This window comes from Diadema antillarum, unplaced genomic scaffold, assembly GCF_040938485.1.
Source record: "Diadema antillarum isolate AM-2024a unplaced genomic scaffold, OU_Dant_1.0 seq00000235_RagTag, whole genome shotgun sequence".
NCBI lineage: Eukaryota > Metazoa > Echinodermata > Echinoidea > Diadematoida > Diadematidae > Diadema > Diadema antillarum.
The window spans coordinates 1,060,492-1,075,361 of record NW_027271284.1 but is presented as its reverse complement, the minus strand read 5'-3'; the positions used below and the strand labels follow the sequence as shown (position 1 = coordinate 1,075,361).

The following is a 14,870-nucleotide window of genomic DNA, read 5'->3' as shown; positions in this document are numbered from 1 at the left end:
TGTCCATTCTTATGTGTGTGAAATCTGTGCACATTTCACGCATTGACACGAAAAGGCCAAACGTGACCGATATGACCGGAGAAACTCGACCAAAATCTTCCTAGTCTGCCTGCAACACTTTATTATTACTGTGTTAAGTTTATCCAATCGTAGCACGAGACCTGTATCCAGCATATTTCCATCTAAGAAAATAGGACCACACACTTGCGGATTGTTTGTATTATTTCTCTTTTCTGCTATCTTGCATTTGCTTGTTTCTCGTGATAAGTTCGGTATCTTTCTCCAGTAGAAAGGGCTTTGAGAGGATGAATTGTCTGTGCGGATTTACATCGGGAGAAACTCGGTGAATTTCGTGCGCGTGGACGACCCTTTAGATGTACTCGTAATCGTAAGGCGGCGCTTAGTACGCCTTTTTCTATCGCAAATCCAGCAGAAGTAGCATCGGAAGTGCTTCCGGTATGTAGAGCTCATGAAGCATAGGATGTAAGGGTTGATGCACGGGTTGAGATATTTCAGCAGGTCGGACGAAATCTTGGCGACAAAAATGCCCGGGACAGAGTGGGCGTTTGGATGGAACTGAAGAAACAGGCTGACGCAGATGTGAGGAGACCAGCAGACCGCGAAGAGTACGACGATCGCCAGCACGACCACGGCCAGCCGTTTTCTGGATCGCAGCTGCGGACGGTTCTCATTGGCGTCACCCGGTATGGCCCACGCGCTTTGAAGGAGACGCCACGCAACCAGGGAGTAATAGATGCTGATCAGCAGGAGTGGAAACACGAACATCACGATGCAGAAAATCAGAGTGTAGGCCCGAGCGTATTCTCCTTTATCAAGGAAGCAGTATACCACCTCTGGGTGCATCGTGAGTTGCTGGTGGGACCAAACAAACGGAGGGATGCCCAACGCCAAAGCAATCACCCAGAGTGATCCCACCAAGGTGGACAGCTTACAAGTGTTTCTGGCGCCGGAGTAGCGAGTGGGACGTACGATGGCGTGGTAGCGGTCAGCGCTCAGGGCCACTAGGGCATACACGGACACCAGGCCACAAGAGATGGCCAGGTGATTGACCACCTTGCACCAGATGTTGCCGAAAGGCCAGGTCAACGTGAAGCGGTAGATGACCTTGTAAGGCACCGACAGTAGCAGCACCATCAGATCCGCGAAGGCCAGCGACGCCACCATGGCGTTGGGCGTCGTCCGCATGCTGGGGTCTCTGATGACGATGACCACTACGAGGAGGTTTCCGATGGCACCGACGGCGATGACGATCATGAGTAAGGAGATGACGATGGAGTATGATACGGGCACCGAAAAGTCAAACTCAGATACACTGTTAGTTGTATTTGCCGCAAGGATTTCCATGGTCGTCGCGCTATGGAATGTGTAGGGTAACTCGGTAGAAGCCATAACCTACGGACGGAAAATAAAAGAGAAAGAGCAGACTGAGATAAGACACTCTTTAATATTGAAAATATGTAAGAGACTTAGAAATATTTGACAACGCCTCTTACTCTTGGCAACTGTTTCCCTGTCAAGTTTGTAGCATATCACTGTCAACTAGAAGTTAGGTACTTCACTGTGGTTTTCGGTGTAATAACAGTCAAAAACTAATCTTATTTTACCTGAAAAAAAGGTTTTATAATGGTCATTGCAAAGTCTTTGATTTCAAGGCGCCTCTTATCTCAAAATCCATGAGCGATGGAACATACGGGCTTCAAAAAAATCTTAAAATTTAGACTTCATAAAAAAGAGAAGCTCGAGGGATATATACGCGGCGACAGTCATTTCATATCTGTTTCAAGTCTTCCACATTACACAGGACAATGGATATCATACTGTATCTTCAGGGCAGAGCTAGAAATCAAAACGTATCACATCCTCAGCGACCAGTATCGAAAGCAAACAGATCGTGCCTCTGTATGGTCTATGTTACTCGAGTCATCTCTGGGGTAACATGAACATGAACGTAACATTAACATGATTACGCCAAGATACATGTCGACTGAATTTCATGTTCACGCTTCTTGGAAGGATAACAAAGCTTTGAACCAGTAGGAGAAATCAATAATTGAAATCAACCACATTGGTTTCTTCGAAGATTACATTACCGATACCAACATACTCTCGACTGATTTAACGAAGTGCATTCTGTAACTTTATCTATCATGCTGAAGTCCATTCTGTTAGTGTATACACGCGATTTTCACATGTCTGTTACTATTGATCGATATGTAAATGAATGTTGGAAATGTAATTTGCTGAAAAATTAATAAATGAAATGAAATGAAACGTAACAGAAAGGATAAAGAAATGGCAACCGTGTTGTTTGGGCCCTTGAAGAATTGCAGTCTATGTTATCATATCTAAAGGGAGCCTGCGGGAATGAAGTTGCGATGGACGGATGTTGAACACTGAACGAAAGAAATATTTTGCACGAAAGACGTCAAAAAGCTTGACAAAGTTGTGATGATCAAACCTACTCCCCCATCGACATCCCGAATGCAATAATCGCTCACATTTTTTTATTCTATCGAGATAATGTTTACTGTAACTTATCGCCGCCTCTCTGCAGCTAAATCAGGTATCACCAGTCATTGCGAATATTCAAAGGCATCTCTAAGTGTACATTTTCTGAGGTCAGTCGAAGTTTAAAACCTTCAAGAATGATCGATAAGTTCGGAAGCACAAAAACGCCGCATCAGTCACTGATGGTGCGTTCCCACTGCCACAACGATTGGCGCAACGATTGAAATCGTGGTCTCACTCGCAGAGCAATCGCGAGAATCACGATATATCGCATCCAGAGTGACCAATATCTACAGTAAACAAATGGTGTCTCTACATGTTATTATGGACCACAACATGTTCCTTGAGGCAACTTGGAGGTAGTCCGTAACATAAACACATTACGTCAAAACACGTGTTAACTTTCTTGGGAGGGTAACAAAGCTTTGAATCGTCAGGAGAAATGAATATCAAGACTCCACATTGGTTTCTTTGAAGGTGACATTACCAACATACTCCCCACTGATTTCAGTGCATTCTGTAATTTTATCTACCATGTTGAAGTGCATTCTGTTAGTGTATACACGCGATTTTCACATGTTTGTTACTTTTGATTGATATGTATATGTATGTTGGGAATGTAATTTGCTGGAAATTCAGTAAACGAAATGAAAGGAAACGCCTCATGTATTGATTGAGAAATGGTAACGGTGCTGCTTGGGCCCTTGAAGAATTGTAGTCTTTGATATCATACCTCATGGGAGCCTGCAGAAATGAAGTTGCGATGGACGGATGTTGAACACTGAAGAAAAGAAATGTTTTGCACGGAAGACGTCAGAAGTCTTGACAAAGTTGTGACGATCAAACCTACTCCCCCATGAACATTTCAGAATGCAGTAATCACTCACATTATTTTTTCTGCCTTCAAGCAGCTGAACTCTTTATGAGACTGAATAATGTTTAAAACTGAGCTCTCACTGCAATATGGTAGACATGCCCAATAAGTTTATAGACATTTTATACTATCATAGTAAACACCCTCACTCACACGGAGCACGATAGGATATGAATTCCTTCTTCCTAAAACCATATCGAGAAGGAATGACTGTTACTCTGTCTTCTTAGTGGGCTTCCAGACATTTTTCCTGACTTTGTTCCCAACTTTGTTCCCCTTTTTGCATCAGTTCATTTTCTATTGACATTCTACAAGCATTGTCTTTTTACTGGGTCCCTCCATTTTTCGATATTTTGAGTAATGTTATATCGGTTTATATCGCTTCGGTCAATCAATTTCCATTACAACATATTTGTTACCCCTAGGTTCCACAATTATGTTTTCTCAATTTACTTTGTTTTGATTATGCAACCTTATTCTCTGTTACCAAAGAAAGTGAAATGTATATGTTCTTTTCGAAAAATGAAATAAAGTTTGAATTGAATTGAAAAATTGAATTGAATGATAAAACAGCAATAAGAACAACTAAATATGGATAAAAAGAGCCGAAGTGAGTTAATGTTCTTGTTTTTTTCCGTCTTGTTTTTTTTTTTTTTTTTTGGGGGGGGGGGGGCAGGTGTTGGACGCAGGTCTTTTTATAGCAAACAGCCGAAAAATGGTTGAGGGGAGCCATGCCAATTGCCCAATCTCGTTTAGTTCCTGTTGTCACGCATAATCTGACGTCAAATACGGCAGTCCCGCGGGGAGTACCCACTCACAGCTGTCGCCACCAGGACGCGATAAAAAGCGCGGGAAAGTCTCTTCACGGCGGCGCGGCATGTCTCCATCGACAAAGAAAAAAAAAAGATAGTAAATAGCACAAATCTTCTTATTACTCCCGCCTTCTGCTACCTTGTCTGCTAGCATTTGAAACAATTCCCTCTTCTAAGACAGCATGACTTATCGGTAGTAGTAACATGCGCTGAGGAATCTTCGTCTTCCGTTGGCATGGTTCATAACAACCAATAACGTACAATACATGTGATTTTTCTCTTGATTATAGCGAGGATCTGCAACGTGCTGAAAGCTAAACGCGTAATCCATTCACACGGAATCGCGCACTCAAAAACAAAAGCAAATACATGCACCAGCAAATGACTAACGACGAATTGATGGGCTTAGAGAAAATCACACCCGACAGTAAGCCTAATGTTGTCTGCATGTGATAATTACAGACGAGTTGGTGCTTTGTCTTTGTCATGGTCCCGAAAGAACCGAAGAAAAATTACAGTGCATTTCGAAGACAAAATCCGAGATAAAAATCTCGAAATGTCATCGTATAATCAATTTTGTATAGTTGTTGCCCCAGGAAACTCAGCTTATGTCATATCAAAGGTGTCTCCTGTCAGAATACTAATGCGCGCAGTTATTTTTTAACTTCCGCACGTTTTGACGAGAACATCTTGAATTACATCCGCATACTAAAATACACACAGCCAAGAAAGGCATTTGGTGAGATTGCGCCGTACAGCCGCCACAAAAGTGCAGCGAACTCCTTTGAGCTAGCCCGACTCAAGCTCCCCAAGGTGATGCTAAAAATAACTAACGAAAAAATACTTGTGAAAATGTTGTACTAAGCCTGCACATTCGCACACCTGGGCCCCGTTTTGTATAATCGATTTTAAATTTCCTTAACACACAGGCTGCCATAGACTTACCATAGAAATCATCTATATAATCAATTATAACTCTTCATTAAACAGGACCCTGATTTCTTTTCAGCGTATATATTATATACATAATTATGTACATATATGTGTATGTGTATGTGTGTGCGTGTGTGTGTACACAGTCATACATGTTCCAGAATTACAAACTTATTCTCATAAGGGAGATAGCCCAGCCTCAATCAAGGAGTAAGTATCTTTGCTGTCATCAGCATATCTCTAGTGATTTTATTCACACACTTCTATCCTCATCCTTTCTCCCGCTTATCTCCAAACCCACACGTATTACAGATCGTTCTGCCACCCTCATTGACAACTTTTTTTGTAATATTTTACCCCTCCCCGATTCTTTCATAATTCTTTCAGATATGACTGATCATTTTCCAATAATGACTTATTCTACTCTTAAAACATCATCTAATATTAAACCTCCGTCATTTCCTTTGTTTAGTCGTCGAGTTTCACCCGAAAAGATACGTGGCTCTCGAGAATGCTGACTGGTCAGGAGTGTTTGGTAGTGATGATATCAATATATCTTTTCATAGTTTATGAAAATATTTAATCATCATTTAGATGATGTAATTCCAAAACAAAAAAATAGAACAGACTATAAAAAAAACACCCAGGTTACCTTTGATCTCAAAATCAATCCTTCGTTCAATTAACAGGAAAAATTGTTTGTATTATAAGTATAAGTTGAAAAAAACTGAGCGATCGAAAAATAGATATACATCATACAAAAATACTTTGTATCTATATAATCAATTATAACTCTTCATTAAACAGGGCCCTGATTTCTTTTCAGCGTATATATTATATACATAATTATGTACATATATGTGTATGTGTATGTGTGTGCGTGTGTGTGTACACAGTCATACATGTTCCAGAATTACAAACTTATTCTCATAAGGGAGATAGCCCAGCCTCAATCAAGGAGTAAGTATCTTTGCTGTCGTCAGCATATCTCTAGTGATTTTATTCACACACTTCTATCCTCATCCTTTCTCCCGCTTATCTCCAAACCCACACGTATTACAGATCGTTCTGCCACCCTCATTGACAACTTTTTTTGTAATATTTTACCCCTCCCCGATTCTTTCATAATTCTTTCAGATATGACTGATCATTTTCCAATAATGACTTATTCTACTCTTAAAACATCATCTAATATTAAACCTCCGTCATTTCCTTTGTTTAGTCGTCGAGTTTCACCCGAAAAGATACGTGGCTCTCGAGAATGCTGACTGGTCAGGAGTGTTTGGTAGTGATGATATCAATATATCTTTTCATAGTTTATGAAAATATTTAATCATCATTTAGATGATGTAATTCCAAAACAAAAAAATAGAACAGACTATAAAAAAAAAACACCCAGGTTACCTTTGATCTCAAAATCAATCCTTCGTTCAATTAACAGGAAAAATCGTTTGTATTATAAGTATAAGTTGAAAAAAACTGAGCGATCGAAAAATAGATATACATCATACAAAAATACTTTGACAATGATTTTACGTTCTGAAAAGAAAAGATATTACTTCAAGCAATTCTCGAGATATAGGTTTGATATGAAAAATACTTGGAAAATTCTGAAACAGGCCATGAATGTTCCGAGTAAACACTCTGACATTGACAAAATTAAAGTGAATGATGAATTGATTAATGATTCTCTTCATATTGCAAATATTTTTGATTCCTATTTTTCAAAAATAGGTGAAAATTATGCTCAAACTATTCCTGCAACAGAAACTCATTTTACTGAATTTTTAGGTCAGTGCAACTCTGATTCCATATTTTTTACACCAACTAATAGGTTTGAAATTATTGATATAGTTTTCTGTTTTGAGAACAAACGACGTTGTGGTTATGATGAGATAGATAATTTCATACTTAAGGGTGTTATTTCCTCGATTGCTGATCCACTTGTTCATATATTTAATTTGCCAATCCTCAACGGTGTGTTTCCGGATAAAATGAAATTGGCTAAAGTAATACCAATATTTAAGAAAGGTGATAAACTTGAAGTCAGTAATTATCGCCCAATTTCATTATTGTCTTCACTGTCCAAGGTTTTAGAAAAACTTATTTATAAGAGAATGAGCAATTTCTTGAAGATACATGAAGTTTTTACGATCAGTTTGGCTTTCGTGAGAAACATAGTACTTCGCATGCTCTTTTATATTTCGTTGATAGAGTAGTTCATGCCATTGATAATCATTCTCATTTAGTTAGTATTTTCTTGGACTTCTCCAAGGCCTTCGACACCATCAATCATGACATTTTACTTTATAAATTATCGCATTATGGAGTACGTGGGAAGGCCTTGGAGTGGTTCAAGAGTTATTTATTCGATAGAAAACAATTTGTTACAATTAAAAACAATGAATCAGTTATCAGAGAAGTCAAATGTGGCGTCCTACAGGGAAGTCTTTTAGGGCCGTTATTGTTCATTATCTATATCAATGATGTTTGTCGTGTATCTGAGGATCTCTCTTTTATTCATTTTGCAGATGATACAAACGTATTTTTTGCCCATAATGATATTGATTTTCTTGTTCACATAATTAACATTGAATTGAATAAAGTGACAAATTGGGTCAGAGCTAATAAGTTATCACTTAATGCTCAAAAAACGAAATATATGATTTTCAGCAATACTGTTGATAGTTTAAACACAAATATAGTTTTAGATGATTCTCATCTACAAAGAGTATCAAATATTAAATTCTTGAGGGTCATTGTAGATGATAAACTTTCATGGAAATCACATGTTGATAATATTTGTAATATAATATCGCGTAATACAGGTGTTATTAATAGATTGAAATTTCATATTCCACAAAAACCATTACTTATGTTATATTCGTCGTTAATATTGCCTCATTTGAATTATGGAGTTTTAGTATGGGGCAACACGCATCAGAATTTACTTGAAAGAGTGTCCCTCTTGCAAAAGAAAGCCCTCCGCATTATCTGCCATTCCCCTGTACGTTCTCATACAAACACGTTGTTTACCTCTAATAAGCTCCCAAAAATTAAAGAGTTATTTTTGTATAATTTAGGCCAATTTATGTACAAGTATTGTAACAATTTGCTTCCATCTATTTTTAATTCCATGTTCCTAAAAAACCAATCATTTCATGAATACCCCACTAGGCGTTCCAATGAATTTCATTTACCCCACGATTCTTGATAAAAATACACTTATCTATATCGGCCCAAATTATTGGAATTCTCTGAATCATGATATAAAAAACGCCCCATCCATACATTCTTTCAAGAGGAGACTGAAGTCCTTTCTATTGCAGTCGTATGATTTTGCAGGACACAACTAGCCATTTGGCCTTCTTTCTCACATACAGACTTACTTTTTCCTTTTTCAAGAATAAATTGTAATCTTTTGGATGTCTGCTGCTATCTACAACTTTCGCCAAAAGGGTGAAAGACATGAATGTCTGTCTTATTCCTGTTCTCACGTCCCTTCATTTCCTTGCTTTTCTCCTTTCAGACGCTACAATCACTTTTTCCCCCTCCACAACCATTATCTGTTTCTCTTGTACGCTTCTGTCGAAGATTGTCTCTGTTGTGCATTTTCATTTGCTATTTTGTCTTCTATTTGTTCATCGTTTCCATTCCGTTTTGTCCCGTACAGCCTTTTCTTCAGTAGTTGTTTTGCTGTTTAGTCTTGTTTCATGTTTGTTCGCGTCTGTTAGTCTTGTCCATCCCGTTTTGTCCCGTACAGCCTTTTCTCCAGCAGTTGTTTTGTTGTCTAGTCTTGTCCTATGTTGTTCACGTCTATGATAGTAAGTATATTCATCTGTGAATCTAGTTCTCAGTGGGCTTCCAGACTTCTTCCTCTTTTTTTCCTCTCCTTTTGTATTTATGATGCTTCAATTAATCTTTCCATTGATGTTATTTTTCCAGAGGGGCCCACATTCTACAAGCTCTGTCTTTTTAGTGGGTCTCTCCATTTTCGCACTTTAAGCAAAGTTATACATGTACCTTATTTCGATCACTTCTGTTTTTTTTTACTACAATGTATAATTACTATAAGGTCCTCCTCAACTGTTTCACACTCTTTTCGATACATAATGTCCTGTTTACCTTATTCTCTGTTGTCAAAAGAAGTGTAACTTATATGTTTTATCGAAAAATGAAATAAACTTTGAATTGAAAATTGAATTGAATTGTCTTCAAAACGACTCTTCGCCTGAAAACGGCAGAAAGTCAGGGGGCTATTCAAACCAGTCGCGCCCCCAGCCTACGGTATGAAGTTCCTAAACATTTATTTTGTGTGCGTGCGTGTGTGTGTGTGTGTGTGTGTGTGTTTGTGTGCATCAAAATCGCATTTTAGGACCCTTAAAGATTATTTCAAAAGTGATAACACAATATTGTCAGTATTCCTTGCAAATATGACAGTCTGCATGAAAAAAAAAAACTGTTTTTATATGCGATGTCTTCATATGCCACCACTTTCCGTTAGTAATTCCGTTAGTAAATCTCAACCTGAATAGATTAGCAATGTTCATAGATTACATGATCACGTAGTTTTTAGAAAAAAGTTTCACAATAACGAGAGCGAAATACTAGTATGTAGTATAGTTGCGTAGACACATAGTCCTTTTTACAGGGGTGGGAAAGGGCTTTGACGTCATAATAAGACTCATTGACAGATGTACTTTAAAGATTTCTTGAAAAAATGAATATTCATAGTGCTGTTAAATGCTATTTGTACGTAGTTCTGCATACATTTTGTGTGTACATTGATAAGTGCGGTTTTTAACCTATGAGAACGGAGTGAGCACGCGCTGACATTTTGCACTGTCACTTTTTGCCCCGGAACACTTAAAATGTCCGATGTATATATGACCTTTGGTGTACACTATCTATACCAACTTCATTATCTCTGTATGAGGCAGAAGACAGTAAATGCGTTCAAATAAATAATTCCAACTTAAAATTAGATATTGTTAAGATAAGATAAGATAAGATAAGATAAGATAAGATAAGATAAGATAAGATAAGATAAGATAAGATAAGATAAGATAAGATAGATCATTTATCAACTATGCGAACGAAGTATTTAAAAAAGAGGGCATGTCTAACTCAGAAAAGGGGGGCACTTTCCTGTATGCTGCATGAATGTGTGTGTTTTTTTTTTTTTTTTTTTTTTGGGGGGGGGGATACCTCCCCCTACACCAATTTGAGAAAAATGACATCTATCAAATGCACGTTCCTTCCTCCGACAGCTCCCCCAGACAAATATTAATGATATTGCAGGGGCTTCTTATAAGATCATGGCTTGAACTTTGCTGCAACGTTAGAAAAAATGCGCTAAGAATAAAAGTGGTCATCAGTCATGTCAGTCATGGGAGAGTAGAAGTGTAATTACAGGTGCAGTTATTTGCGACCGATAGTTGGTTGGTGGTTGGTAGAGGCAAATTCGTCTGCAAAGTGGTACCCCTTGCATGATAAATAAATTCAATTTATTTTAATTAAATTCAAATCAATTCAATTCAATTCAATTCAATTCAATTCAATTCAATTCAATTCAATTCTATTCTATTCATTTCAATTCAATGTAATTCAATGTGATTCAATGTCATTCAATTTAGATACATTTATTACAGTCAGATCAATCACAAGATAGAGGGGGACATTAACATGGAACATGATAGTTATACAGTGATCTGATAAGGGGGCATGTCCCTAGAAGTTACACAAGTTACACAGGTGATTTGTGTTAAGATACCCTGATATAACAGTGTGAATTACATTGATACCAGACTGACATAAGGGACCTACATACATACACACACACACACACACACACACACACACACACGCACACACACATAAAAAAAAGAATTGAAAAAGAAGAAACAAATAAAGGAAGATACATGTTTACAGACTTCCCAAGAAATACTGTAATGTACATGTATGTGTGTGTATCTGGTTACAGCTCGTTATTCCGAAGTTTCGTTATTCCGAAGGCTCTTTAGTCCGAAGATTCGCTATTCCGAAGGTTCATAGTTCCGAATTTCATTTTCGGATTAACAAATCTTCGGAATAACGAACCTTCGGAATAACACCACAAATGTTCGGGTTAACGAACCCTTTTTCATTTTCGAATTAACGAGCCTCTAGGTATAGGGAATTTGTGTGTTTCGGATTAACGACACTTCGGAATAACGAACCTTCGGAATAGTGAACCTTCGGAATAACGAACAGCACCCTGTTTGGTTATCTACCCTGGATCAACTTTACAATTCTACAAAATCTTACTATTTACAGTGCATTGATAACAGGTATTTCTTAAATCTGCTTTTAAATACATTCATAGATGGGACACTCGTAACATGTAGAGGTAATGAGTTTTGCAGTTTGGATAAACACGAATATTATACTGATAGGCCTATGACGTTGTTCTTTGCCTTGCAAGATGCAGACAATCAGATGATCGTATACTGTAATTCTGAAAGCTATTGGGCGGTGTCTCTAAAACAGAATGGGAGGGTTTTGTTAATAGTTTTGCACACAAAAACGCCTTGTAGAGAAAGCTGCATGTCAGAATTGTCATTAGTCTCATTTTATGATAGCTTTTTTCAGCATTATTTCTTGAGGTTGCACAAATTATTCTTCAAGCAATTGCATTCTGAAGGTAAATTGTTTTATTTTAAAGTACAACTGACATGTGTTTTGCCCATATCAAATCAAAGCAAATTCGAGAAATAAGGGAGAGGGAGGGTACAATTAAACATTCGCACGACATTGTTAAACAAAACGTGCAACAAGATGAGCCTTCCAGGAGAATTACTTTAGGGGAGCACTTTGGTATTCATTAGATTGTTAGAGAACTCTGTACGATTCATTAGATTGTTAGAGAACTCTCTTGGTGACGAAATGGCACAATCTATTGTGAAACACCCCCCCCCCCAAAAAAAAAAATAGAGAATAAAAGTTCCGAAAGAGTCGTATGTGACCATAAAAACTTTGTTCGTTCCATGCCAAAAGATACCAGGAGAAGAACTTTCGAACCAAACTCCGAAGAAAAAAAAATCCAAAAAAGAAAAGAAAAAAGAGACAATCCAGTATGACTAAAACACCCAAATCTATCTGATCTCTCCTCCATTAAAGTTTCAAATTCAAAGAAATCTACTCAATAGTCAATCAAAGTAAAATCTTTCTACCTCGTCTCTTCCTCTCTCCATCTCTCCCAGAGTTGAACTTGTTCTCGCTTTCCGCCGATCTCTTTAGGAACCCAATTCTTTCCTGTAGAGCCACTTGTCGTTATACGCCCCTGCAATCCGTTACCAGGAACTGGGGTGAAATTCGCGCCATTCACGGCCACTTTTGGGGGCAATGAATCCCGTTATTTGTCCCAGATCAGCGGGATTAGTTTACCGGTTGATGGGCTACGTGACACCCCAGTGCAACCCCGATGCACGGCGGAAAATCTCAGTGTAAAACGAGCAGTTTGCACGACAGGGAAAGTCACACACACACACACACACACGCACAAGAGGATTGACGAGAGAATAAAACGTTCTTGAGCTCCGATAAAGTGAAGGTCAGTAACCCCCCTCAGGACGACCTCTTATAAGAAAGACAATTGGGATTGCTCGCAAATATACGTCGTTTATGGTAATTATTACGGGGTTAAACGTTTACCCGTCCCAACGGACCCTTCTCGAAAGCAACGTGAGCAGAGAAAATTTGCTGTGTATGAATTTTTAAAAGAGGTTTCGAGTTACATCTACTTGTACCGACACCTCGCCAACACACATACACACACACACACACACACACACACACACAGAGGATGACCTAGAAACTTGACTTTCGATCGAAAATAGATTCTACTGCACCTTTTTTTTTTGGACTTATTTCATACTTAATTTTAGACATTAAGATCCTGACTTTCCATCCAAAAGAAATCACCTTTTTCTTTGGACTTATTTCTTACTGAATTTTACAACATTAAGATCTTTGTAACAAAAATAAAGCAGCTTACATAGTTTTATTTTGTATTCCTACACGTATACATTGTCAAATAATCACTTCACCCGCTTCTTGACTTATATCTTGATGTTTTGACGCATTTCAAGCATGCGTAATCAAGTGGGAATAGTCTAAAATGCGAACTCTCCCATTTCAATCTCGGAAAATGGAGTACCGAAAACAATAGCCAAAACCTGCTTCATCTGTTGCTGAGGGCGTGCAAACACATTTGGTGTGCATTGCAAATCCGCGAATTCAGTTGAGCCCGGAGAGCATGAAGAATCGTACCACTGTTAATTGAATGACGTTCGTTGTTAGGCATCAGCCGCAGAGCAGGGTAATGATATCTCGTTGACAGACGTATTAACCCGATTTAAGAGAAGAGGTGCACCTTTCCACCGGAAAACTCCGGGCCAAAAACAACATCAAACAAAAAATTGCAGCTATTTCGCGGGGTACATGTCATATTGTTTGCACCGAAGAAACGCTAGTAGTGATGCCTTCCGACGCACACACAAGTGTTGCGAACGGAAGTATTATCATGTTCACAATTAATGTTCCCCGGGCGATCTTCACAGTCACCTGTGAGTAATTGTTGTTTTGTCCTGTCTTTTTCTCTCTCTTTTTTTTCAGGAGCATGGTATATGGGAAGCTATAGGTTTGTTTGTTTTTTTTTTATTTTTTACTAGCACCGCTTTAATCTGACCAGACCTTTTGAAATCAATGAAGAAGGTCATTAAAATCTGATTTGTCGTCGCTTTACATTGGATGTGTTCTGTTTTGAATGCCAAGCTTTGAGCAGAAAAACTCACCACACTGAAAGTCAACACTAGTGTCAATATGAGGCGCAAAATCCATGTACATAATACTTTACGCATTATAAGAAGTAGAAATTTGCTTCATTGACAGATACTGCGTAACGAATACATAATGACCTATATTTACACACAACACCCATGTTTTTGCAACGTTCAACACAGAAAACACAAATCACTTTTGACATCACCGGTAAAGTCGCAATTAGAAATAAACAAGTATACTAACAATCCTGACATTTTTGGTTTCCCTCCCTTCTCGAATACCTATTTTATTTGTATTCATGACATGCGCACTATAGCCCGATGCTATAGATGGAAAAAAATAACAAAATAACGTCTGATCTTTTAACAAGCACTTTCTGACTCTCTTTCTTTTCTTCTTCCTCTCTTGTTTTTCTTTATTTTATTTCTTTTATGCTGCACAGCTCTCTAAAAAAGAAAGAGTGAAAATGTTCACTCTTGAAGGAGTGAATTACAGAAAAGAGTGAGTTTTGAGTGAAAGTGGAGTGAATTTTGAGTGAGAATGAACATTTTCACTCCAAAATCACTCTAATTTCACTTGAAACTCACTCTTTTCTGTTATTCACTTCTTCAAGAGTGAACATTTTCATTCTTTCTTCTTTAGAGAGAATAGCTGTAGCAGCAGCCTGACAAAGCAGCTCTTCAAGGATAGCAACACCTTGAGCCTCTTCTTGGCAGAAATTTATTTCCATATCCTGGAAATCCATCTTGAACGGTTGTCACAAGAGATCTGAATTCAGTGGAAGGTTTTATGTCGTCTTATGGGTCTTACTATACACAGTCGCCTGGTACTTTTCTAGGTCTAAGAACATTCGCAAAATTGTCGCTTTGGAAACGACCTTGACATTGGGTTGTAAAAAA

General features: G+C 38.1%; 1 protein-coding gene across 1 annotated transcript; it reads right to left on the bottom strand.

The window, feature by feature from the left end:
* Nucleotides 1-324: 324 nt before the first annotated feature.
* LOC139729383 (bombesin receptor subtype-3-like) lies at nt 325-1,365 on the bottom strand. Its single transcript, XM_071640309.1, has one exon. It carries the CDS (start codon nt 1,363-1,365, stop codon nt 325-327), a length of 1,041 nt encoding a protein of 346 aa, XP_071496410.1.
* Between the last annotated feature and the right edge of the window lie 13,505 nt (nt 1,366-14,870).

Excerpts from the sequence above, each read along its gene's own strand:
- LOC139729383 (XM_071640309.1), bottom strand. The coding sequence starts at position 1,365 with ATGGAAATCCTTGCGGCAAATACAACTAACAGTGTATCTGAGTTTGAC.